This window comes from Seriola dumerili, unplaced genomic scaffold (assembly GCF_002260705.1).
Source record: "Seriola dumerili isolate Sdu_G_001 unplaced genomic scaffold, Sdu_1.0 BDQW01000025.1, whole genome shotgun sequence".
In the NCBI taxonomy this organism is placed as follows: Eukaryota; Metazoa; Chordata; class Actinopteri; order Carangiformes; family Carangidae; genus Seriola; species Seriola dumerili.
The window spans coordinates 3,822,005-3,846,354 of record NW_019174280.1 but is presented as its reverse complement, the minus strand read 5'-3'; the positions used below and the strand labels follow the sequence as shown (position 1 = coordinate 3,846,354).

Genomic DNA, 24,350 nt, shown 5'->3' with positions numbered 1-24,350 from the left:
TAATCAATTAAAATACACTAGATATACAATGAAGCTTAAGTTGTCATCTTTACGACTGAAGTCAACTTACAGTAAATATATTAATGCAACAACCATCCATAGATAAGATACAGTTGTCAAGACCATAACCAGTAACCAGTAACCAGATTGATTTTTTTTTTTAAATCATGATATACAGCGATAAATATGCACCTGATTGATTGCCAGTCTATTGAGCAAGAATATGGCTTTCATTTTCAATATTTTGTCTGTGATATTGGAAAAACATTGTTTCAGCTCAGGGTGAGAATGGCCAATCAATAGCACAATTAGGTGTGAAAGTCTAACCTGCACTGTTTCTGCCCATTCTTAAAATGTGTGAACTTCTTTGTCACAACCCTGACACCCCAAGAAAGGAGGGGATAATAGAAAATGTATCTGCTCTATTGGCTACATCACTTTCATTCTCGACTGCATTATAAAATTTAATTTGAGACCACAACATTCTCCTGATAGGTTAGAAAGCAGGGCTGCAACTAACTTATTTTCATTTTAGATTTTTCTTGATTAGTTAATCAGTTAATAACTTAGACTATAAAATATCAAAAAATTGTGAAAAATGCTCATCAAAATTCCACAGAGCCCAAACCGTCATCCTCACATTGCTTCTTTTATCAAAACATTTTTTTAAAAATCCAAAAATGTTTAATTTACTATCATTTATGACAAAGACAAGCAGCAAATCCTTACATTTAAGTACATTTAAGTTCTCTGAGAAATCACTGAATTAATCAATCAATTATCAAAGTAGTTGCCGATTCAATTGCTTTGTTGACTAATCAATTTACTGACTAATCATTGCAGCTCTATTTGATAGGTTATTCATTGCATTTGATTATTATTGTATATATATTCTTGTATTTATTCTCTTATGTTTTATTTCATGTCTGATTTTGTTAACGATATTGCCACAGCCAAATGACATATGATAGATTGTCAATGTCATGAGACTAAAGATGATTTAGAATTGACTAATAGATGCCAGTTACTTGGGGTAAATCCAGCTGACTGAGCCAAGCTAATTGACTTGAATCTACTGTTAATAAGAGGTTTGTCTAACTGCTTTTATCCAATCCTCATGAAGTCAGCTTGTCTGAGTCTTTTATTTTGAAGAGACCCGAGGTCTTAAGTATGCACCTCAAACAACTAGGTACATGCCATTTAATCTCATCAAAGTGCGATATAGATTTAAATCAAACAACATCCAGCCTTTGAACGTCACATCTCGCTTTCATCGTCATGTGCTCACAACGCTTTCATGTGTGCTCACCTTGCTGATTTCTGTTTTTCCGACAGCACCCGAACGCAGCGCTGCTCCCATCCTACGTGAATGCAGCATAAACTGTTGAGGTGATCCATGGCAACAGAGGAGCAGCAACCAACCGCCGAGCCTGTCCTACACACTCACACACTCTTCCTTACACACACATACCTTCAATCTCTACACACTCTCCGTCAATGTAGCCGGAATGCACCGAGGAGAAATCACTCTTAACGGCTCCAGCTGAGAAATATCGGTATCAAGGTGACCGACCGGGAGCCAGCAAGCCAGCCAGCCAGCTGCCCGCAAACTAGCTCCACATCAGCGCCAGGTGACAGCAGACAGGACCCGCACCTCGGACCGCTGAAAACGGCAACATTTTGAACGGACAGGATGGTAGTAGCTGACGTTTGTGGGGCTTAAAATTTAAAAAATTGTACTATTAAACGGAAGCAAGCAAAATGAAATCAATTTTTAACAGTCTGCGGGCTAAAAAGGCTTCGTATTTTTGATAAATTTTATTGTGTCTCGGAAAAAATCTGACACTGTCCCAGTCCTCTCCACCGCGCGCTGGTCGTCTCATTAGCACCGTCCAGTTTATTATTACAGCCCATATCTCTCTGAAGCATCTGAAGCATCATCGTGAAGATGGCGACTGGGTCGGGTTGGCAGCAGTATTACTGCCCTGCCGGTCAGGGGAAATTTACTTCTTCCTCGGCGTCTAACGTGCCCTTTCAGTCCGGCATCGCCATGGAATATACCCAAGACCTGCACCTGAAGATGAGCAAGAAAATAGCACAGCTAACAAAGGTAAGGGGTGTTTTTCTCAGGCCTATTTCTCACTCTCTCTGAACAGTGTTTCAACCCCGGGGTTAGACCCCCATACCTATCGTTCTTGTGTGAGCGCTGGGCACCAAACTCCGTTAGGAATTTAGCCTATTTAGTAAGTAATTTTGTTCCTTACAGGTATATCAAAGTTTCGATTTTTTTCCTAAATCTTTTGAATCTTCTAGTACTTCCAGTACACTCAAAACAGCAGTTTCTCTGATAAGATAATTAACTCTTTAATTTGACAGCTCACTACAGCTGTAATTTGGCGAAGGGGGAAGTAGGAATACCACTTGAAATCATTATTAAAGTTGGATTTTAATTGACATACATGCTGCTCAGTGTTTGAATGACACGCCGAAATAAAAAGCAGCTTTCCCCTTTTTTTTAAAAATACGTTAAGACCCGTGACTTAAGCATATATTGAAGGTAAAAGACGGAGAAGTCTAAAAGTGTGGAATTCTTTTACCAAGTTTGGCATGAATTTCTGTTCTTACTAGAAAGAACGGCACGCTTGGGAGGTATCGGCTTCCTGAAGGCGATCCCGGTCTGTTCAGGTCCTGCATCCATCAATAACGGGTCATTAGCCAAGACATTAATCAGATCAGTCATTAATCAGTGATAGCAACACAGACTGTGCAGGCATTTTGTTTCACCTGCCCATGTTAATGTTGTTCCAGGGCCTTATAAATAATCATGCAGCTAAGTAAGGCACTTCCTCCAAACTTTGATCCCCTATTATTGACTTGAAAATGAGACAGATTGAAAATAAGGCATAACGGATAATTGTGCATTTGAATATCCTCTTACAGTCATACAATTCCCTTTCCTTATTTGCTTATTTTGAATATTTTATTCCATGCCTTGCAATTCCCCTGTTGTTATACCAGAGTGTGTGTGTGTTGAATATGAATTTTTTTGTGTCTGTTGATGCACATTTCACTTAAATATTCATTTATACAGCATGTAATCTTTACTTTTAGGAAAACATGTGTCTTGTTAATACAGTATATATTAGATTTAGAAGCTTATTAACAGGAATTAGTTCAGTTAAACGTTTTATTTGCTTTGTTCAGCTGACTGTAGGATGTTGTATCGCTACTCTGACCGCACCTGTGGGGTTTCAAGGGCATTTCAAATGTTTTTTTGCCCTGAGGATCAATGCTTTCATCCCTCACTTGGCAAAATGACAGGGTTCCAACTTCTAACACAAAGCATCAACCTCTCCACAACATTCACTCGGGGTCGAAGCATGTTTGTGGCTCCAGTATGTCATTATCATCAAGCCGGAGGTCTCCCAGTGCCTCACATGTTTCCAGGTGGCCTTTTGGAGATGCCTCCTCCTTGCTAACTGAAGGGTTTTGACACCTCAGTCCAAGCATTGGCTACTGACTCTTGTCTGTAAGAGACTGTAAGATTTGTGCTCTCAGTATATCTCTTCGTGATTAGGAAGTGGAGGTTGGAAAAAAAAATCATAATTCAGCAGCCTTGGGCCAGGTTTATGCAAGCCCTAGTGCAGTGTGGGCTCTTTTAAGTCACATTGAAATGAAAAAAAAGGCATTTCACCTTGTTAGTTGATACTAAATATCATAACATGAAGTATACTTATTTAACAGTAATTGCCATGAATATTACACACATTATAGTATTTTATTTTCTATGTAGAAGTATTTTTTACTTATTACTTTTTTGGTTTTTTTTAACCAGTACTGGATTCAATATGTGATGTGATTTGCATGTCAAAAGATATCAGCCTGTAGATGTCTAGGCTAAAATCCGATTGAAAAGTGAGCTATTTTACATGAATGTTTTAACAGTATTTCATACAGGATGAAATATAATATAAGTATGTACATGTTTTAGCTACTGATGTGTAGGCATATTTTGACCTGCAAAAAACAAAACAAATGGCCACAGAACAATGCCAAACAACATGCAAAAAGTTGGCAAAAAACATGCATGCTTTTTTTTGGGGGGGGGGCTTTTTGTGCCTTTAATGGATAGGACAGTAGAGAGACAGGAAATGGGGAGCCAGAGAGAGGGGGAATGACACGCAGGAAAGGGCCGTCCGATGCAGGAGTCGAACCGGGGGCCAGCTGCAGCGAGGACTGTAGCCTCTATATATGGGGCGTCTGCGTAACCCACTGAGCTACGCGACGCCCCGGCAGAGAACATGCTTATTGGAAAAATAATGCACGAAACATTAAGGTAAGGTGCCTCGCCAGCTTTGAGGGATAGGCCAGGGAAAGGACACTAATGCCTTTAAACCTCTGCCAAGGATTACATGTGCATAGTAATATTTAAAACTCAATAACATTGAATGCAACTGGGCTGAGTAATTAGATGAGTACATCCCAGATCACTGCTGAGCAACAGGATGGAAAGACGTGACGTTGCACACATTTTTGATTGTGTTTGTGATTTTATTTTATGTACATTTTGTCATAATCTGCTTGTGATAGTGAGATAGTGTGATACATTTGGCTGTGTTTCACTTCAAGTGTAACATTAAAAAAAGCAATCAAAAAAGTGGCAATGCTTATGAAAAGTGCTCAGTTTATTGGCTTCTTTTAAAATAACACAACAGTATTAAACATAGTTTCACTGAATATTCAATACAGTTATTTGATTGATCTTGGTATCAGAATATAAGCAGATGAAAGCTGAGATAAAACAGTATTTGCTACTACTATTAACCAACTAAAACAATAGTGAATTTTATTTTTCATATGTCAAGGCACATGATTCCTACACATCCCCACAGGCGACACATCTGAGCCTTGTATCTCCTGTGCCTTGTTGCATTAGGGCACAACAAAGCAGTGGGAGGAGGCCGATAGCACTCAGGCCATCTGCTCACACACTGACCGCTGAGCTCTGTGGAGTTAAAGCTGCGTTCAGGAACGTATAGCAACATGGAAACCTCTCTGACACTTCCCAGGCCGATTAATTTCCACCTTGCTGTGTTTGAGTATCACTTGAGAGTGATCTGAATTTTTCATCTCATCTCCGCTCCAGTTTTGATTGTCCTTTCTTTTACTCTTTGAATTTTCTGACTACTAATGATTATCAGACTCATCAGGCTACTCTTTAGTTATGCATCAGTAGGAAAGAGCAATGTGCAGCGGCGCTGTCAGTTCCCTTCACCTATGGCCTAGCCTTGACGCTATATACGCTTTTACCTGCAAATAGAGCAACATTCATCCATAGTCAGTAAGTCAGTCATTGATTGCATTTCTCCCGTGGCGTTGCATTTCATGATTTGTGATGCAAGACTTGTTTGCTGCCACTGTTATTTAAGACTTCTTGCAGTAATTTTTAATCCCACAAAGCTGCTTTCCAGCCCTTTATGTAGTTCAGGCTCTGTGCGGATTTCACTGTCATGATTTTTTTTTTTTGGGACGTTAGTTATACTCTCTGATGATTTCGCCTTTATTGTAGCGCCTCTGTCAAAAAGAAGGCGGTGTAGGGGTTTTGCTGCTATGGCAACAAGTTTTATATAAATTATAATTCAGGGCAATGGCATGTAGTGTAAGAAGTGGGCCGAGGATTTTTCATAAAGGAATAAGCCTGATTTTGTAGCCTGTCCGCAGTGACTCAGGGCTGAAGTTTCTGGTTGTTGTCAGAGCACTGGGAAACAGAGAGGGCAGCATGTCATTTTGCATCGTCAGGAGAATGCTTTATAACAAATGTATTACCTAGCCTAGGGTGTGTGTGTGTGTGTGTGTGTGTGTGTGTGTGTGTGTGTGTGTGTGTGTGTGTGTGTGTTTTCATCAGCAATGCCTGACTGACTTTAGTGTTGAAGTGAGTCAGAAATAGACCTCTGAGCTCTCCATGTATTTCTGGACGAAGGGATTGAAAGAGACAGAGATAGTGAAATACTGTAGTGTGTGAGTGTGTGTGCACTGTTTGCAAGCCATATTCTATAGTGCTGCAGCACCACAGCATGATCATGCACATAAACATTTGAAGATAGTGGCGTTGAAATGTTGAAGAATAAAATCTGAAAAACAATTTTTTAAGCATGACCTCAAAATCTCTCTGCTGATATCTTCCTGCCAGCTGTTCGACATTTCTGAAGCTTTGCCAAATCTATGCTCTTTCAATTCCTTATGATATGATACAGCTGACACCACAGAATCACCTCTACCAATATGTGGGTGTACAGATACAGTACACATCTGATATTGAGTTTTTTATTGAATATTACAAATATGATTTTGTAGTTTACAATTTCAGTTTCATCATGACTATGTAGACTCCACTACATGGTTTGTATTCCAAGCCATAACATATAGACTCAAAATATGGTCCAGACTACAATAAGAGGATTTGGTGTCATTCTCTGATTGTGTATTAAGTCATGTTCTGACATAAAAGTTCTCTAATTTTGTTATATCCCAAAATGTTCTGAAAAGCAATGATCCTTTATGAATGAAATATGTGAAAATATTGACAGACAATAGTCAGTTTATATAGGATAATGTGGAAGAATATGTCCGTACAAATCTTTTGCCTTAAGTGACTGTACTGGCTGAAAATACTGCTGAAATACCACTTGCACACAAATACACTGTCATCACTTGGCAGCAACACGAAAGCCAAGATGTGTGTGTGTGTGTGTGTGTGTGTGTGTGTATGCCATAATCCAGGGGTGGTAGTGCAGTGATCTGTGTAGCCTGGGCAGGGTTAGAGAGCAGATGGTCAGAGCAACACGACTCCAGACTTGGGGATTGAGTATAAGGACTGATGGGGATTTTAAAGTCCGATACCGCTCATTCAAAAACAAAGCCGCAATTTGTGTTGTGGTTGCGTTTCGTGCCAATATTTAAGATTTTTCATTTGGGAAATTTGTCAATTGAATGTGTATATTTTCAGATCAAAATGCATACATTCCCTGCCAGGACTATCAAAGAAAAAAATATTAGAGTATCAAAAAATCTGTTATTCTTGGCAGAGTGAAAATACCCCTGCTACAACAACTTTTCCACCTGCTACTGTTGTTAGAATATTGTTAGTCTAAATATTGGCAACAAAGGTTATTAAAATCATGATAATATCCTTCTAAATGAACGAAAACCTGCTCCCAAGACACAGAGGAAACTATAAATTAGCTAATGAGATGTTACTTGACTTGACTTGACTTGGAGAATTTGCACATCACATCAGTGGGGTTCAAAAGCCTAACACTATCCCTTTCACGTGAATGAGAAAGAGGTCTCCGACTCTTGGACCCCACTGTATTTCATTTTAAAAAAGATTAGAGAAACTGAGTGGTGGAAATGATGCAGGGCAGGACAGATGACAAAACAAGCTGAGTGACATCTTATTATAAGCTCTTGTTTATCACAGAAAACAGGATGTTTGAGGACGAGCGATGTCACTACTTTGGTCCTGAGAGTCTTTTCTGGAGGTGACAAACTGGAAAGATTTCCCTGCGTGCTAAAGAAACAGGCCCTGAATTTAGACTTCGTAATCTCTAAATATAATTTCAGGTGAATGAAAACACACAGGAGATTGGTGTGTGTGTGTGTGTGTGTGTGTGTGTGTGTGTGTGTGTGTCTGTCTGTCTGTCTGTCTGTCTGTGTGTGCGTGCGTGCGCGCTGGCCTACTGCTGCTGTGAGGAGTACAGCTTATTAACCTCTGCAGGATGCTCCTTCACTGATTGTCACAATTCTCTGTCAGATTTCATTAAGATACGCCCACACACTCACATATGCTCACACACGCTCTCTCACACACACACACACACAGAGGCAGGAAGAAAGATAGGGCGAGAGAGAGGGGCATATTGGCCTGAAGCACTATCCACTACAAATAGAATACTGCCAACATGCCTGTTGACACACACACACACACACACATGCTTGGACACACACTCACATACACAGTGGCTCATAGATTTCCAAGGTGTGTATGGAGGATGTTTTGATGAGTCATTCTTAATGTTTGACCTTGAATGTTTCCTCTGCCTCTGGGCAGCCAGAAGCCACGTTCCTACTACTACTCCTCCTCCTCCTCTTTGGCCCATTTTCATTGGCTGTTGCTGCAGTCAGTCATGTCGCAGCAACAGGCGAGACGTAAAGCAATGCCAGTGCATGATTGGCTGTAATATACGGCTGATATATGAGACAGATATTCAGTTGTTTATGTGTAATGTCTCATAAGAGCTGTTTTTTCTGTAAACACAGCCAGTGTGTTTTTATTATAGGTGTTTATGAGATGTTTGACCTGAGAGCTCACTCCAGTGCGGTGTGGTGGTCAGACTGTAGTGAACAGACTGTAAAAGCTGCAATGAAACCTGCTTCACTGATTCACTGAATGACTAATGTTAATGTGGGGTTTTGGAATTTTTAGGGCTTGAAATTACATTTATTGTTTCACAAGATATTGAATACTAGTGGCTTTAATCCAAACCTAATAATACTAGCTTTCCAGCGCTTTCATCAAATCCATTACACTGTGTATGGCATTGCTGGTTTTTAACTCAACAACCTTGTTGTTTTTGATGTACTCCTTTCATGAGCTTTTTGTATCAGTTGAATTCAATCAAAAATATTAGCGTTGATATCTTAATAGAGATCCCTACATGGCCCCTCTGCTCATTAGAAAGAGGAGTAAAAGAGCAGGTTTACACAGGATCAGACAAAGAGAACGAGTGAGAGGAAGAAGCTGATCTTGTCATCAGTTTTCCCTCCAGAAGGAACCCTCAGGTGTTTTACACCTGTCTGCTCCTGTCTCTTCTTTCTCTATTCTTTGTTATTACCCAGCTCTCTGTGTTCATGGTTGTCCAGCAGAGGAGGAAGAATCTGTTTTAGCTTGTTCAAAGCTAAAGCAAAGATTTATCAAGAAACAGAGAACAGGCCAGAGATATTTCTGTCAGGGACTACGAGCCAGTAATGGTGGGCCAGCCCAGCAGTACGTAGCCCATCATTGCTTTACCACAAATTGCCTGAAACAAGCCTCAGTCTGCACGGGATTGTTTAACAGTGAAGGCTTTCAGGTGATGTAACAGTCCTTCTGATGGCTGTATTGAAAGGAAGCAGCTTGTGGCCAACAGCAGCTGTGCCGAGCAGATAGTGTTTGTAGATGTACAACATAACTACGTCATTGGAATAGAAACAGTAGATTGTTGACCCATTTCTGCATTGTGCATATCTGCTGTTTTGACCAAGAAATCATTAGCCATCAATATAATTGATTTTGAGCTAAAAAATAATGTAGGTACTGTAAAATATGTTAAGCATTCTAACAAATGCAAATGTTGCTGACTGAGTGAGTGATAAAGTTACACCATTGGTTCCCGAGCTGACATTCCTGGTCGTTGCTCTTTCAAAATGATTTGGCACGAACTAGCAGTGTTGCTGACTTAGTGCCTTTGTTGCTAGATTTACCAACTTTTCAGACACTTTCAGTGACTGAAAAGCAAAAACTACAAATCCGGTGACGAGAATGAGCTTCTAACTTTTTCTTTGAGTGATCATTTTACAATAAAAATTTTTTTATAGATATTTTACTAAGTTTGTTTTTACAAGCTGAAATCACATTACAGCTGTGTCTTTACTTATGTGTGTGGTGATTTTGTCAGACAATGTCATGGCTATAAAATCAGCAGCTTGGAAATGGCTTGCAAGTGTTTCAGTCACCATTTCATACTTGCTCCATTTTCTGACAACAGAAAAAGAAAAATATGTAAATGAGAAAGGCTTGTAATTCGACTGTATTAGAATACTGTATATGTGAGCACAGAGAGTAGGATAGAAGCAAACAGATGAATGGCTGAAACTGGCTGACACTAGGTAGAATGCAAATAGCCGACAACGCAGTCCAGCCATATGCTAGATTTTGACATAGTCTTGTTAATTATTTACTCTCAACTTGCTGGCATGTTGTGACACATATTTATCTGCAAAACTTCCTTTAATTTAGTGCATTTCCAAACTCTCAGTCCTGCAGGTTTCAAAATTGCTGCTTCCTAGCTGTTATTCACTTACTGTGTCACACAACAATAGAACAGAAAATAGGGAGAGAATCGGAGGTAGGCACTTGTATACATAACAGCCTTAATGTCGAAAGGGAAGTTGCATCAATTTGAATGTGGGTGCATTTGCTTTGCTGAAAAATCCATATACAATCCATCATTAATGACAAGTGTGGGCCAGGTTTCCCTTTTCCTCGCCCATTTCATTTTACATCAAACTATGTTCTGCTATCCTCTGTTCCTGTTTATACAGCCAAGGTATGTACCTGAATGTTCCTTGAACCTTTACGTAGTCTACAGATAAATATAGCAGAAGGTATTAAAAAATTAGTTGTTTTTCCATAAAATGGCCCCATATTGATTTATAAATACTGTACAGTATACAAATATTAACTGTCAATATCTTAGATAGGTAAGTATTGGAATCAGCCTTTAAAACCAATTTAACCTGAAAGAAACTATAAAGTGTAGACCTCCCATCTTGACACCAGCCCACACATTTAACAGGAAAAGGGAGCTTTTTGGCAGACATTGTCAGTAGCGAGTAAGCATCTGGATTTTAGAGGCTCTCGTCTGCTTCGACTTTCTCTTCTTTTCTTGGCAGCAGTGTGAGTCTGCATGGCCACCAGGGACCTGTCTTTACTCACTGGGTTATATTTCTCTTTCCTGATGGGAGAGACAGACAAAGACCTAACACTCGCTGGTAACCCTCTTTTCATTATCAAGAGTATCATTCAGATGAGTTTTTAAGACTCGGAGGAACAGCTGTAGCTGCAGGCTGTGGCTTCCACATTAGGCATCTGCTGACAAAGGTGGAATGCTGTCATTCATCAGCAGGGTTTGCTGATTTCATTCACTACTTCCAACTGTTAACTGTTAAAATCTTTCTTAACATTTGACCTCTCAAATCTATTGAATTCTGAGAAACTGTAATGAGTTCATGGCCCTATTTAGGTTATAATAATAGTTTGAGATATTGGACAGTGTTGCTCTTTTTGAAATAAAAATGTTTTACTTAGCTAACACACTTATTGTTTTGCTGAGTTGCAGTACCCTCCAATAATTAATAAAGCAGTGGAAGTTTTGATAAATGAATCTAAAAAGAGAATCTGAATGAGACCTGTGGACAGACAGCACCAAAATCAACCCAAGGATAACTGATCCAATCCAAAACGTTAGTGACCAGAATAGACTCGAATTAAGTGGGACAAATTAATGAGTAGCACAGCAGAAATGAATAGCAACACACTGACCCTTCACTTCACAATTCACACTCTGTCTCACGCCAAAAAACAAACACACCTTTTCATGTAATCATTATGATGCACCACTTTATTCACTTGATTATGAGACATATTGACACACAAACTTGAGACCTGCTTCAATAGAATGGAACTCTACCAAATTAGACTGATTATAATTTAAACTAATAATAATTTTAAGACCTTTACTATACATGGCAGACAGGTTGTAATTGCATTTTGGATATAGCAGTCATCATTGTACATATGCATGTGTGTTGTAGAGGTATACCTCTCTTTGATGTATTGGATGCTGTACAAGACGCTACTTATAAATAAGGTCTGTTCAGATATGTAGAAAAAGGAATCGTCTGCATATCGCGACACTTTTTTGACAATAATTTAAAGAACCCCATGTGATAATTTATTATCATATCCATATCAAACTATAATTCGGAATATGTATTAACCAAATAGGTTGATGATGAATGAACGAAATTAGCCTTTCTTTCTTTCCTTCTTTCAGTTTTTACTTACCCTTTCTGTTTTTCTGTTTTTCTTCATTTTCCTGAAGACTGTGCCCATCTTGGCTCTTTCTAAAATTGGCAGGCCTGTTTACTCTCCTCTCCTTCACGTCCTCTCTCCATGCCTCTGTTTATCTGTCTGTCCTTCCCTCTAGCTAAAGGACATTCAAACAACAACGGAGCTGGCTGTGACTTCACCCAGCCCTCGGTCTGTCTTCCTATTAAGATAAGATGAAACCGATCCCTAAGGGGATATTTGAGCCATTATAAGAGCAAACAGTAAGAGTACAAAGGAAGTAATAATACACTAACTTGGCACTTACATAATATTTGTAAAGGAAGTTTATTGTAAATTGAATATATTATGTGTGGCTGAGAAATTTTGAAATATTTAGATTTTGGAAGTGAGCAAATGACAAGTGAAAAAATGGGAATAGAAGAGTCATACCCTCTCCACTTTATCTACTGTTGCCATGGAGACACAATAGTTTTTGCAATTCATTAGTCAAGCCATGTGTCTGTGGAAGCCAGCAGTTTGTGGAAAGTATATTTTAAGATATAAAAATATTTCCATTCCCACCATCCATGTCAATGTAATACAATCAACATTTAAGGCTTTTCTTTTACTTTGAAATCACAAAGTATATGGAAAATCCCTGACCCCAAACTGACTCCATCACAGAGATGATGGTAGAAAAGGAAGAAACACTGATAAGAACTCAATCTGTTAGAAAGTAAATAAGAACAAATCTTCAAAAGGGCTTGTTATAACTCAGTGGGGTATTGAAGACGATTACCCCACATATCTATTTAACCACACAGCCCTCTGACCTGTATTTACCCTGAGTGGTTGACTGCTTGACAACCCCATGACTCAGCATTGCTCCTTTTTAAACCAATCAGTTTTCTGAGTGGTGGTTTATGTCCAATCAATAAGGCTCATTCTCCACAAATGCCGACCTTGCTTCTCTTTGCCTCTTTGTGCCTAATTCATTTTTGTTCCTTGTCATTTGATTTTTTTTTTTTTTTTTTTTTTTACACTTTATAGTGGAGGTTGCGTTTTAGAGACAGTCCAGTCTGGCTAGGTGTACTGTAAAGTATTAAACATAAATGCAAGTCATCATTTTTAACAGTTATGAGGCCAACACAGCTACCGTAGTGGCTCTCAAAAGGAATATGCTTGCCCATTACTTAGTCTTTTCTTTTCTTTCTTTTTTTTAAAGGTAGATTCAACTTTGAAGTTTAGCCGATTTACATATAATTGAGCAGCCCCAGGCAAGAATCTCGCTGTCTAATCAGTCTAATCAAAAAGTAAGGCTGTAACAGAGCAAAGCATCCCTGCTCCAGTAACCAGGGAGCTGTAGATTCACCCTATTTGTCCAAATTAAATTCTATTGTTGATATGGGCACCTCTCTGCCCAGAGCAGCTGACAAACCAAAAAACTGAATCACACAAGGGAGAAAATTCAGCTGCTTCACTGCTCTCAAAGCACAAACATACACTTTTACACCCCAATCAGTGATGCAGTTGCAGCCAGCTATACCATCCATTGATTATACTGATGTCCAGAAGAAGAAGTACAACAAGGTTTTGGACATTGAAAGCATTTTCCAACTGCATTTATGCAGAGACATAGATAACATAACATTTTATAACATCTGGAGGAAACTTTACTAACAGTTAAAAGCTTAGGCTGCCTATACTTTGACCAGAGCACAGAGCTGCTAGCTGGGATGCTAAAGACGCCAGGAGCCGAACGCAGCTGGTTGTGTTCATGCAGCAGTCTCCAATCAACGCAAACAGAAACTAGTTCACAGTGATGACAGTGACCTTCCTTACTGACTGATATGCATAGTTGGATTCTGGATTCTTTTTATTTCTCATCATTGAGATGTTGTCTGTTAGGGCAACTAAATTATAGAATGTTCAGGCTTTTGGTTGATTAAGGGATTTCATATTATTTTGTCCAATCTAAATATTTGTTTTTATGTTATATTTGTTTGTTTTTTTCTGTCTGTATTTGGCCGCATATGAAAGGCTTGGGAAAGAGATTGTGCCAAAAACTTGTGACTTGTGACAAAAAACGCAATTATGAACCCAAGAAAAAAAAAGGAATTGAAAACAGCATTGATAGAACAAGATTCAATATACTTAAATATCTTTTGTACATAATAAAAGTGCATAATAAAAGTGCATTCAGTATATTGCATTCATTGGACCATTTGAACCTGTTCAGGTTTTCTCCTTTATCTGTGCATCAGCTCTATTTAGATTATTTCTTTGTGAGATTGGATGAGATCAGGCATGCTCAGGGTGGCATGGCCTTAAAGCGCTTAGTGTAATATAAGTAAAGTTTATTATCATTATTGTTATTTCCTCCATGTACCTGATACTTCTAAATAATAAGATTTGCTTTTCCCAACTTGAAAGGAATTCATGGCCACTATAGATAAATACTCAGAACTTTCTATGATGCTACTAATAGCTTGTGAAATCATGCTCAGTTTGAAAGATAGCATATCAAGTTGGTCTTTTAGAAATGACAGGTCAGAAGTTGTCCGTGTGTAATCAGACACTGATCCTGAGAAATGAAAGATAAATACCTTCACACAGCTCTGAAATTCTAGAGTGATGAATGTTCAATAATGTTAAATCCAAAAGCAAATTATCTGCATCACACAGCTGTAGCTGAGTATAACTTTTTAATTTCTCTTTCCATGCTGAAATTGTTGCTGGGAGTGGTTATTACACAGTATGCTCATGGCAGCTGTAAAGTCAAAATTAAATTTAATGACAAGTACGGATCACAGTGGAATGGCTCTTGTTCTTTGCAAAGGTTAGTTGATCAGTGCGTACTTACAGGGTTCTGAATTTATAGGTTGATTTCAAAGGTTTTTACACCCATGTTGATTTTTCTGAGGTGTCAAAGCTGGACAGACAAGACAGGTATAAATGAAATAGGAATATATGATATAGTTGCAGCTATATTGTTTCTTCTGGTAGAGAATGGATTTTGATCTTCACCCAGCAAAGAGCACATGTTTTCATGCTATGGCTTTCAGGTAAAAAACTGCATATTATGATACTTTCACCATCCAGAATAAAAAACAAACTGTAATATGAAGTATGTAAATGAAATCAAAGTTGCAAAGTCAGAACTTGTCTGTAGAATTTTTTTTTTTTTTTTAGAAAAAATGTGTTCTTCATCAACTGACCAACAGGAAATTAATAATAGCCAGCCAATCCTTTAGGTAATTTATCAAGTAAAATGGCAAACTTGACCTACCTCTAGCCTCTCAATTGTGTCTCATGTATTAGTGAATTAAACATATCTGGGTTTCGAACAGTTTTGTAGGAAAAAATAAGCAAATAGAAGATGTTACCACAGGATTTAGGAAATTCTAATAAGCACCATTTTCTGATATTTTAGAGACAGCACCCTTAATTGAGTAATCCAGACAATAATTTGTAGATAATGGAAATAACTTTCACTTAGAACCAGGAAACATGGTTTTAGCACATTGGCCAATCAGAACTATTGGTCACGTAAAACCGTAGGATGCTGAAAAAATGTTTTCCATCATAGCTTTGTCTGTGAAGATTCTCAGTCATCAAGGCTGTTGTTATCCAAGAAAAGTTGAACCAAAGGCAACTGGACTTGGTTTTAGATACTTCTCATCAAAGAGCTAAATACCAGGGGCACCTCATCAGTCAGTCAAACCTGAAGAAGCCTCTTGGATGAGAGGCAAAATGTCTTCAAGTATCTATAACCAAGTCCAGTTTCCCTTGATTCAACTTTTCTTAAACCCCCCTAGAAATCTGTTATAAAAGAAGTGAGCATCACAAAAACTTGACACACTTCTCAGTAGAATTTCAAAACATAACTGAGTTGGGGCAAAGTTGTTTTTGTTTTGTTTTTTGGTCCAAACTTAATAAAAATCAGTCTGAATTCAACATTGATTTACTCAAATTCAGATCTGTCCTGCCAGTCTGAGCACAGCCTGCGTGAGCCCTCTTGGTGTTAGTACTGCAAGCTTTCCAGTCAACACAATATGTGGACAGTCAGCCGTGGATTCACAGCTTATTACCACTTTGGTAGAATGTTCGACTGGCTCGTGTTAACAGCACCATGCTGCTTTCCTCCAGCTCTCCCTTGCTTTTTTATCTGTGTACTTGTTTATATGACAGCTCTGTAGGTGAGCTATGACATCCTGACCTTGTCTTTGCTATCACCCTATTAAACGCACGCACGCACGCACGCATGCACGGCATCCAAGCCTTAATATTGCTGCTGTTTCTTTTTTTTTTTCTTTGTCTTGATGGAGTGATTACGAGCACATGTGCAAAGTGGACCAGTTTTCTTTCCGGCTTGACGTCTTCCTGCGCTATTTAAATAGGGTTCACTCATTTCCATCGTGTCTAAAATACAACAAATGATGAGATCACACAGACGCACACACTTGCCCACGCACACACACAAGAAACAGAGAGGCTGTAGGCTACAAGTGCTATAGACACTGATGCCACTGCTAATGGAATTCAGTGTGCTGTGACAGAGGGTGAGCAAAACAGAGTGAGAGAGCGAGCTCCCAGAGGGATCCAGTGCTGTGCTATTCTTAACGCTCTCTCCATAATGATCGTCCCATTCATACATCACATCTTGTGCAACGCAGGCTCGTAACAGTCTTTCCTGTGACGATGGCTTTAACCAGCACCTCTGTCAGACTGCAGCCCGAGTCACGTCAGATTTATAGTACCAAAGCTATGATTTATCATTCAGGTATTTAAATTGAAGACATATCAGACAGTAGACCCTATAGCATTAGAGAATGACCTCTCGCCCTGTAGCTGTAATCTACAGCATGACTCAACAGAAAGTGATCACACCTTAAATAATTTCCACGCTCCAGTGGCAGACCTGGTGATGGCAAAGGACAAGCAGAAGGCTGTAAGTGAGACACAGTGTGGGACTGATCACATAGAGCGCCAGTTCATTCTGAGGTTTTTTTTTTTTTATCTCTATGGTCTATGGTAGTGCTGACCTCTATACTCCATAGTAGAGACCGGATGATATATTGGCTGTCGGCAAGTGATTTTTTTGGGACAATGTTTGTCATTTTATTTTGCTAAGTTAATGGTCTGCCTCCTTGAGGATTCAGTCTGCTATATAATTAACCTGTAATTCAAAGCGTGCACTAATGGGAGCTGGCAGTTGGAGTTGGGCGCGTTCTTGTTGCACTGATTTCCGTCTTTCACAAAACAAGGCAGTGACTAATTGACAATTAAGATGTCTTTAGAATTTTCTATCATCGATTGGTGCTAAATATTTTTGGGACATCAGCGTGCATGTTATGCACGCTGATGATTTAATATCATTTGAGATCCTCACCAATTTGTTCATTTGGAAGCTGCAGGCAGAGGCATCCTTCATCTGACACCATCACTCTGTTTTCAAATAGTGTTGGGCAGCTGTTCAGCCTGTCTTCACAGCTTATTGCCTATCAAAGATCTCAGTAAAATTAGATTTTCACATCAAGTGCCTGGATAACAGAAGATAAGGTGAAGGCACATTTAACAGAATACACACACCTGCGTGAATATATTAGCAATTGCCAGCTGTTGGACTGATGGTGGCTGGTTGGAAAATTTTAACATATCACCTAACCCCAAGTTACTTAACCATCTAGCACAATGAGTGCCAACATAACACATCATGAAGTCAAATCAACTATAAAACAAATGAAGGAACAACACTTTTTCCGTTTCATTAATACCGATGACAACATCTCTTAGATAATGTCAGTTTTGATAATGTATAGTGGTCTTGATTTTATGTTACGAAGTTGATGTATATTGTGATGCATTGGAAATTGATTTAGAAATAGTGGATAAATAACCACCAGCCAATGCAGCAAACTCATCCCAGAGAATTTCAGATACTTCACTATGATATTGCAACAGTCAGCTTGCAAACATGTTTACTCAGCTGCATTTAACAGATAAAATCCTGTGATGTTCACTGGAAGTTAACAAAGTTGATCAATGGCTTAATTTCAATCCTTCAAGCATTTACAGAGAACAAAGTCTGTATACCAAATAGGAATAAAAATACATGTCAACAGCCAATAATGTTTTCACTTTATATTATCATCTGTCGCAGAAATATTTCTAAAATTCTTGCCTCCAGATTTTTTGATCATGGGATGCTGAAACACCCACAAAGAAAACACACAAAGAGAAGAGGCATTCATATTGTTCTGTGTGTTTATGATAATTTGTGTATTCTGCTTTGATAAGCATTGATTAGCAGCGCAGTGAATATGATTATTCAAATCGTGGTAAAAAGCTGATATAGGACTTGCATACTGCCTGTCGAACATGTACTACGAAATCTGCAAGACGACTGCAGACGACTTTTAGAAAAAGAAGAAGAGAGAGAGACAGAGAGAGAAAGATTAAGACAGGATACAGACAAGAGACACTGGGGCATGAGTAAGGAGCACAATCCAGACATTTGTGTCTGTGTGTCTGTGTGTGTGTGTATGTGTGCGCGCTTGTGTGTGTGTGTGTGTGTGTGTGTGTGTGTCTGCATGTCTGGTTTCAGGGGACAGTCATCCTCTATTTCACAGGAGGCTGACTGGCAAGCAGGTGATGGAGTAGGCCTCATCATTCAACAGCTGTGGACACATATCCACACGCACAAATACCTAAAACCAGGCATCCGAGGCTGAGGTCAGATTAGATCAAGCTGTCGTTGCCACAACCAAGCATTGTGTGTCTGTTGTGGGGTGTGTGTCTGTGCGTTTGTGTGAGTGTGTATGTGTGTATGGGGTTGTATATATTTGAAACTGCTGTGTTGTGTTTAGCCTCTGGGCAGGGTCGGTGTCAGTCAGGGTTAGCCCGTGCAGTGAGGGAGACAGCTGGAGAGAGATGGTCGACTGGACAAACCGGCCACCACCTGGACATACACATACACACAAATATACACAAACACGGTAACACACACACAAAAAAGAAAGAAAGAAAAACAAGAACAAAGAGTCATTCACAGTGAGTGTCACTGGATGTTTTGCCAGCAACAGACGATGTTATTATTCATCTGAAATCTAAATATTACATTGTAGGAGGTGAGGACCTGGAGAGTGTGAGGATCGAGCCCAGAATGAAATGAGATCATCGCGTTTTAGTATACTTTAGTAAATTACTGTGGGTGGAGAAACTGGCTTTGAAAACATAGGCCAATGTCTCTAGGAATTACATTCATAATTGGCTGCTCTTCACAATTTGTATCTAATGTTAATGTTCAGCAAAAAAGCAGGAAGAAGTGGCAAGGTCAGGTCCAACCTTCATGTGAAAGACCACAGCTCGCGTCCCATTACAGACCTTTTATCCACGTTTGCCTTTTTTAACCATAACAATGATCTTTCCATAACAAGTGTTAGGGAAACCATACCATAGTGAACATTACAACAGATTGTCATTTAATGCAATCTGGGCTTTTGTGGAATCGTCCAGTATCAACCTTCTTGATTCTGAACAACTGACACCAAAATCTAGTGTTTCTAGTCTTTCAGATCACTGAAATTCCCCATGCCATCAAAGTGAATAGCCACTCTGAATATATCAAGTGGTTTAGGCTGGATTCTGTTTGAAGTGTCTTTTTGTTCTCCAATTTGCAACAAACAAAACTTTACAATCATAACCTCTGGCGTTATCTTGCCATGTAGCCTGTTTGGAGGTCTCTGCCACTGAGACTTCTGCTCATTAAACGCAATGTAATAGATGTAAAGAATCAATGAACATTTTTCCAAAAGTTTCACTGCTTTGAGCAACTCCACTGTAGGGATTCAATAAACAATTATTTTCAGTATTGATTTTTTCTAGTTTCATAGAAAACATGGAAAGATTAACAACACTACACAAGACTAATAAAAGAGACCACACTCAACTGAAATGTATCTGCACCAGAACCAAAATTTTAATTAATGAATTAATTTGACCAAACAGTTCTTGTTTCTGTTCATAACAGACTTGGACCTCTGATGTAAATGCTCTTCCTGCTTTTGGCCGGAAAACCGTTGAGGTTAGTCACACTGAACATTGGGTAACGGAAGCTTCAACCCCACAGTGAAGACAACCTTCGAAAAACCCCGAATCAGTCAAACCCCTAACTCAAACAAATGACCATGCACCAGTAGACAAACACACAAAACTGTGAGACGTTAGCCATCAACAGAAGAGCAAGCTGAATGAGATCACATTATCACATCAGGCTGAGAGTGGATTAGAGAGTGAGAGATTGTAGCTTTGGGCCTGTGCTGCTGGTGACTCATCTGACCTGATTCTGAACAGCCGCAGCAACAGAGGCAGAAAAACGCAATGAAACACACATCTATCACCTACCTGTTAACATATGTGGAATGTTATGCTTTCACACGATCTTTGTATTGTTAACACTGTTTACATAATCAGTGTTTTGGCTAGCGCAGTGTTGTTAAATTTAGCTCCGATTTGACCTGTCTAGTAAGTGTATGGAAAACTTCATTAAGTGCAATAATTCACCACGGGGGTGATTATTGTAAAGGTCTGCTGGGGTGGAAGATGAAGAAATGAGTATAGAGAGCCTGATCAGAGTCCTGCTAGCTTTCCTTACTAGCTTCCATTCTGCTAGCATCTGTAATTAACCTGTAATTTATTGGTTTCTACTACTGTATTGGTTACATTTGAACAAGTCATTTCAACCAAGACAAAGAAACCATCACTTTCTTAGTATTTAACAACAACATGTACAATATGTTTGTTAGCCACTAGAACATGTGAAAGCCTCAAGGTAGCTGTAGCAGTATTTAGATATTGGGTCTGTCACTTCTTCAGAAAGCCAAGTTCGAGCAAATTCAAAAAGGCATGTGATTCATTCCAACAAAATCGAACACGTCCTGAGGATGAGTGTTTCTTTGTATTTTATTTTACAGCACTTTGGTCAACTCTGGTTGTTTTAAACATGCTTTATAAATAAACTTGATTTGATTTGTTGGTACAAAGTTGCCAAACTGCCTTCTCTCTGTCAGTAATTTTGCAGTTACAGCAAACAACCCAAAATACTACAAAAGACTGCTTTGTGATTATCCAGTTAGCACTCTTAGTGTTCCCCTCGATCTATATTTATTATTTTAGTTTACTGACAGGTCAATAGGGCAGCAATACATCAATGATGTCTCACCAAGTATAGACTGTAAATTTAGAATTTGACCAACAGTCTGAACATTACAGATAATGCGATTCCAGACAGTGAGCAGTTACCACTGTGTGTTATTGGGGCTAAAATCCTCCCTCACGACTACAAGCTACATTCAATCCTATCAGCAACCTGTATCGTACACCACAGGTTGTTCTTATCCAGCTTCTCTAATGTCATCAAGTAGCCAAGTAGAGCCAGTTGTTACTTGAAAAATAAAATGGTTAGCAATATGACACTTAATATAGCAAGATTAATGAACAAATATCAGAAAAATAGTTTTCTGGCTCAAACCGGACCATCAAACTTTGAAGATCATGGCGTTTTTTTCACAGCTGGAGGGGTATAATTCAGGGAATGCAGATACCAGTATAATTAGCTCCTGCATTGTTTTCCTCTGTGTGATTTATGTGGGTGCCAAGGTCACACAGTGAGATGAGGCAGCAAGTGGAAAAAAGTTAATCATATTCTGTAGATGAATCTGGTGGCAGATTTAAGTGCTGTGGCCATCACTGCAGTGGCTCATTTACACCGACGGAGACAGCAGAGATGTTTGGGTTAATCATGGTTCATCTCCCCCTCCAACAGAGAGAGGTCATCTGTATGAATGTGGAAGTTTTGTAGATTGTAACCTTTGTTTTAATGGCATTTGATATTGTCACCATGTGACAGGATCTCCAGGATCTTCATTTAAAAAGTGAAATCCTACACATGTATCACAGTTATATACAGTACGTGGATTTACAATTGACGTCCCATCACAGTAATGGTGGCTGGTTCACTTCCACCTTCAACCTAGATTGGTCTATATACTCAGACAGCGGCGGTGAAGAGAGCGATAGCACCATGCATGTTTATTTAGCTGCTGCTGATCGCGGCGGCCCAGCTGCTATCATGTTTGCATTGAAATGGTTGTTGAAATGGATACTGCGGCAGAAGCAACTGCTCACTGTCTAAAAGTACCTTCAGTGAATCCCTGCCAAGGGACAATTAGAGGGAATTAGCTCACAGCAAATCAGACTTTTTCACCAAATTTCCTGTGGGATTATCTAATTTTTCTACAAACATTAAGTTCCATCAAAACTATTTAAGAGATACTAAGATCACTCAAAAGTTCTTAGCAGACCGGACTATGAGATATTTAATGTAAATGTATATATTGCAGATGAATGGCAGTGGACGAGAGCTTACCTTCGACCTTCGACTGTTCTTTTTGTCCATTACTGCACAGTGCTTCCTCAACCATACATGAGATTCTGCTTTATACGTCTAAACCAAGGTCTAACCCTATGTCCTGAGCCACTCACAAGCCATACAGCAAAACTGCTTTAGCTGAATGTCAATAATCAGGGCTGTGTTGATGCATCCATGTCCATTAATGGACCATAATGGGGGTGGGCTGAGGGCTCTGTATATGCACCTTATCTCACACTGACTGAGCTTTAACAGTGCATAAGCAAGGAAACAAGTCTGATGCAAACTGGGTGTATTTATTTATGCATGTACAGACTGTGAGAGTGTGAGTTAGTACATAATGTTTTAGAAAATGACAGCTTCATCTCAAGCTTATATCATTAGCGTTTTAAAGACAGCGGACAATGCAAATGGTGTTGAATATGTTGTTTATTTTTTACCTGAAGTCTCACCTCTCTGTGACAGCCGTCCAGCCAAGACGCACAGAAGGTTTCTGTACAATTATTTTTAATCAGTTTGAGACGTAATTGGTCATAATCACTCCCATCAGATCAGTCATCATCTGTCTACAGTGAGTTGTGTTCCCGCGGCTAGCTAGATAGCACCTGAATGCCAACCTGCCCACCTCGCTCCCATAACTCAATCACTGCTTTTAGTGCGTGCGTCACCAGCTCAGGCAAAATTACAGGGTTTGAATTAGAATATGTTCTGCCACTTATCTCACTCTGTCTTTTTTTTTTTTTTCTGTCATTTGTTCACTTGTGCCCCCCTTTCCTTTTCCCCTCCCCCCCTCCCCACTCACTCTCTCCATCACCTTTTTCAACCTCCTCCCTTTTTATAGAGGCAGCTGTGCCTAGTTACCATGGCAACCGTTGCGATAAGCCTTGCCAATCAGGCGCATGTGTGTTTGTGTGTGTATATGTGTGAAAGAGAGTTTTAGTATTTAACCCCCCCTCCCCCCCACCTGTCTATGCAGTGTGTAATTACAGTTCTACCCACTCGCTTCTAAATATATTTCAACCTTCAGCAGGCACCTGTGGAAACTTCAGCTGCAGTAGTGTTAGGACAGAGTAGATTGCTGTAGACTTCACTTCCTTCCAGCCTATACTGCCCAACTTTCTCCACACTTCATGACTAGTTGCTTGAGGGAGTAGACACTACTTGATTTCTAATGCCATGAAAAAACCTAAAAACACCTACAACACCTCTCCAGCTGCCACAACACACAAGCAGAGCTGACATGGAGCTTGGAGAAGTTGCAGCTCTATTTTATTTATTTATTTTTTGCCTCCCTTTTGCTCATCTCTTATTGGCTATAACTGGAACTGAATGTTATGTAAAAGATAGCATATTGCGATTGTTTTGGCAGATTGCGATATGGATCACTATTTCAGTTGGAATGGTCCTTTTTGCATTTCTTTTTCACTGAAAAAAAAGAAATTATGATGATGTGGTTTTTGTTGGGTCTTGTACCAAACAAGCATGTTCCTTAACCTGTGGTGAAAATGATTTGTAGGCCGAGGCGTCTGTGAAGCACCACAATGTTCATTTGGTACATGTATGTTGTGACACATTTTACCTTTGCCACATTGCAATTTTGATAATATTTCAATTAATTGTTCAGTCTTAGCTAAAACTGTTCAGTTTCCATTGGTCGTCAGGCTAATTTGATGTCAAGCCAAATTGAAATTTTAAAAATCTATTGTGTGGAATAATTCCCACACTACAGTGTCAGTCAGACCATTCTTCAAATTCACTTGTGATGCCAAATCATGAATACAGTCAAAGCCTAGTAGGTGACAAAACATTTTCATGTACGATGGATGCTTCACTGTTAACTCTGTCTACACGTTGGTGGCTGAGTTAATGCAGTGTTATCTGACGTTAAAGGCTGGCTTTCACAAGGTGCTGCTATGCCATTTATGTCCCAATACTGATGTGAAGTAGAACTGACCTGCCTTGAAAATGATATGAGCACTCAGCTGACTCAACAGACTCACCAGTCTGTTGGTAATATAAGACAATGTTTACTTCCTTTGCAAACCA

The 24,350-nt window shown here is 39.3% G+C and overlaps 1 protein-coding gene across 2 annotated transcripts in view; it reads left to right on the top strand.

The window, feature by feature from the left end:
- Positions 1–1,901: 1,901 nt before the first annotated feature.
- The window catches only part of fam184a (family with sequence similarity 184 member A), a 145,318-nt gene continuing 122,869 nt past the window's right edge, over positions 1,902–24,350 (top strand). For both annotated transcript variants that reach the window (XM_022737911.1, XM_022737910.1), the window contains exon 1: positions 1,902–2,110. In XM_022737911.1, coding sequence (XP_022593632.1) covers positions 1,949–2,110 — 162 coding nt within the window. In that variant the 5' untranslated portion in view covers positions 1,902–1,948. The remainder of the gene's footprint in view (positions 2,111–24,350) is intronic.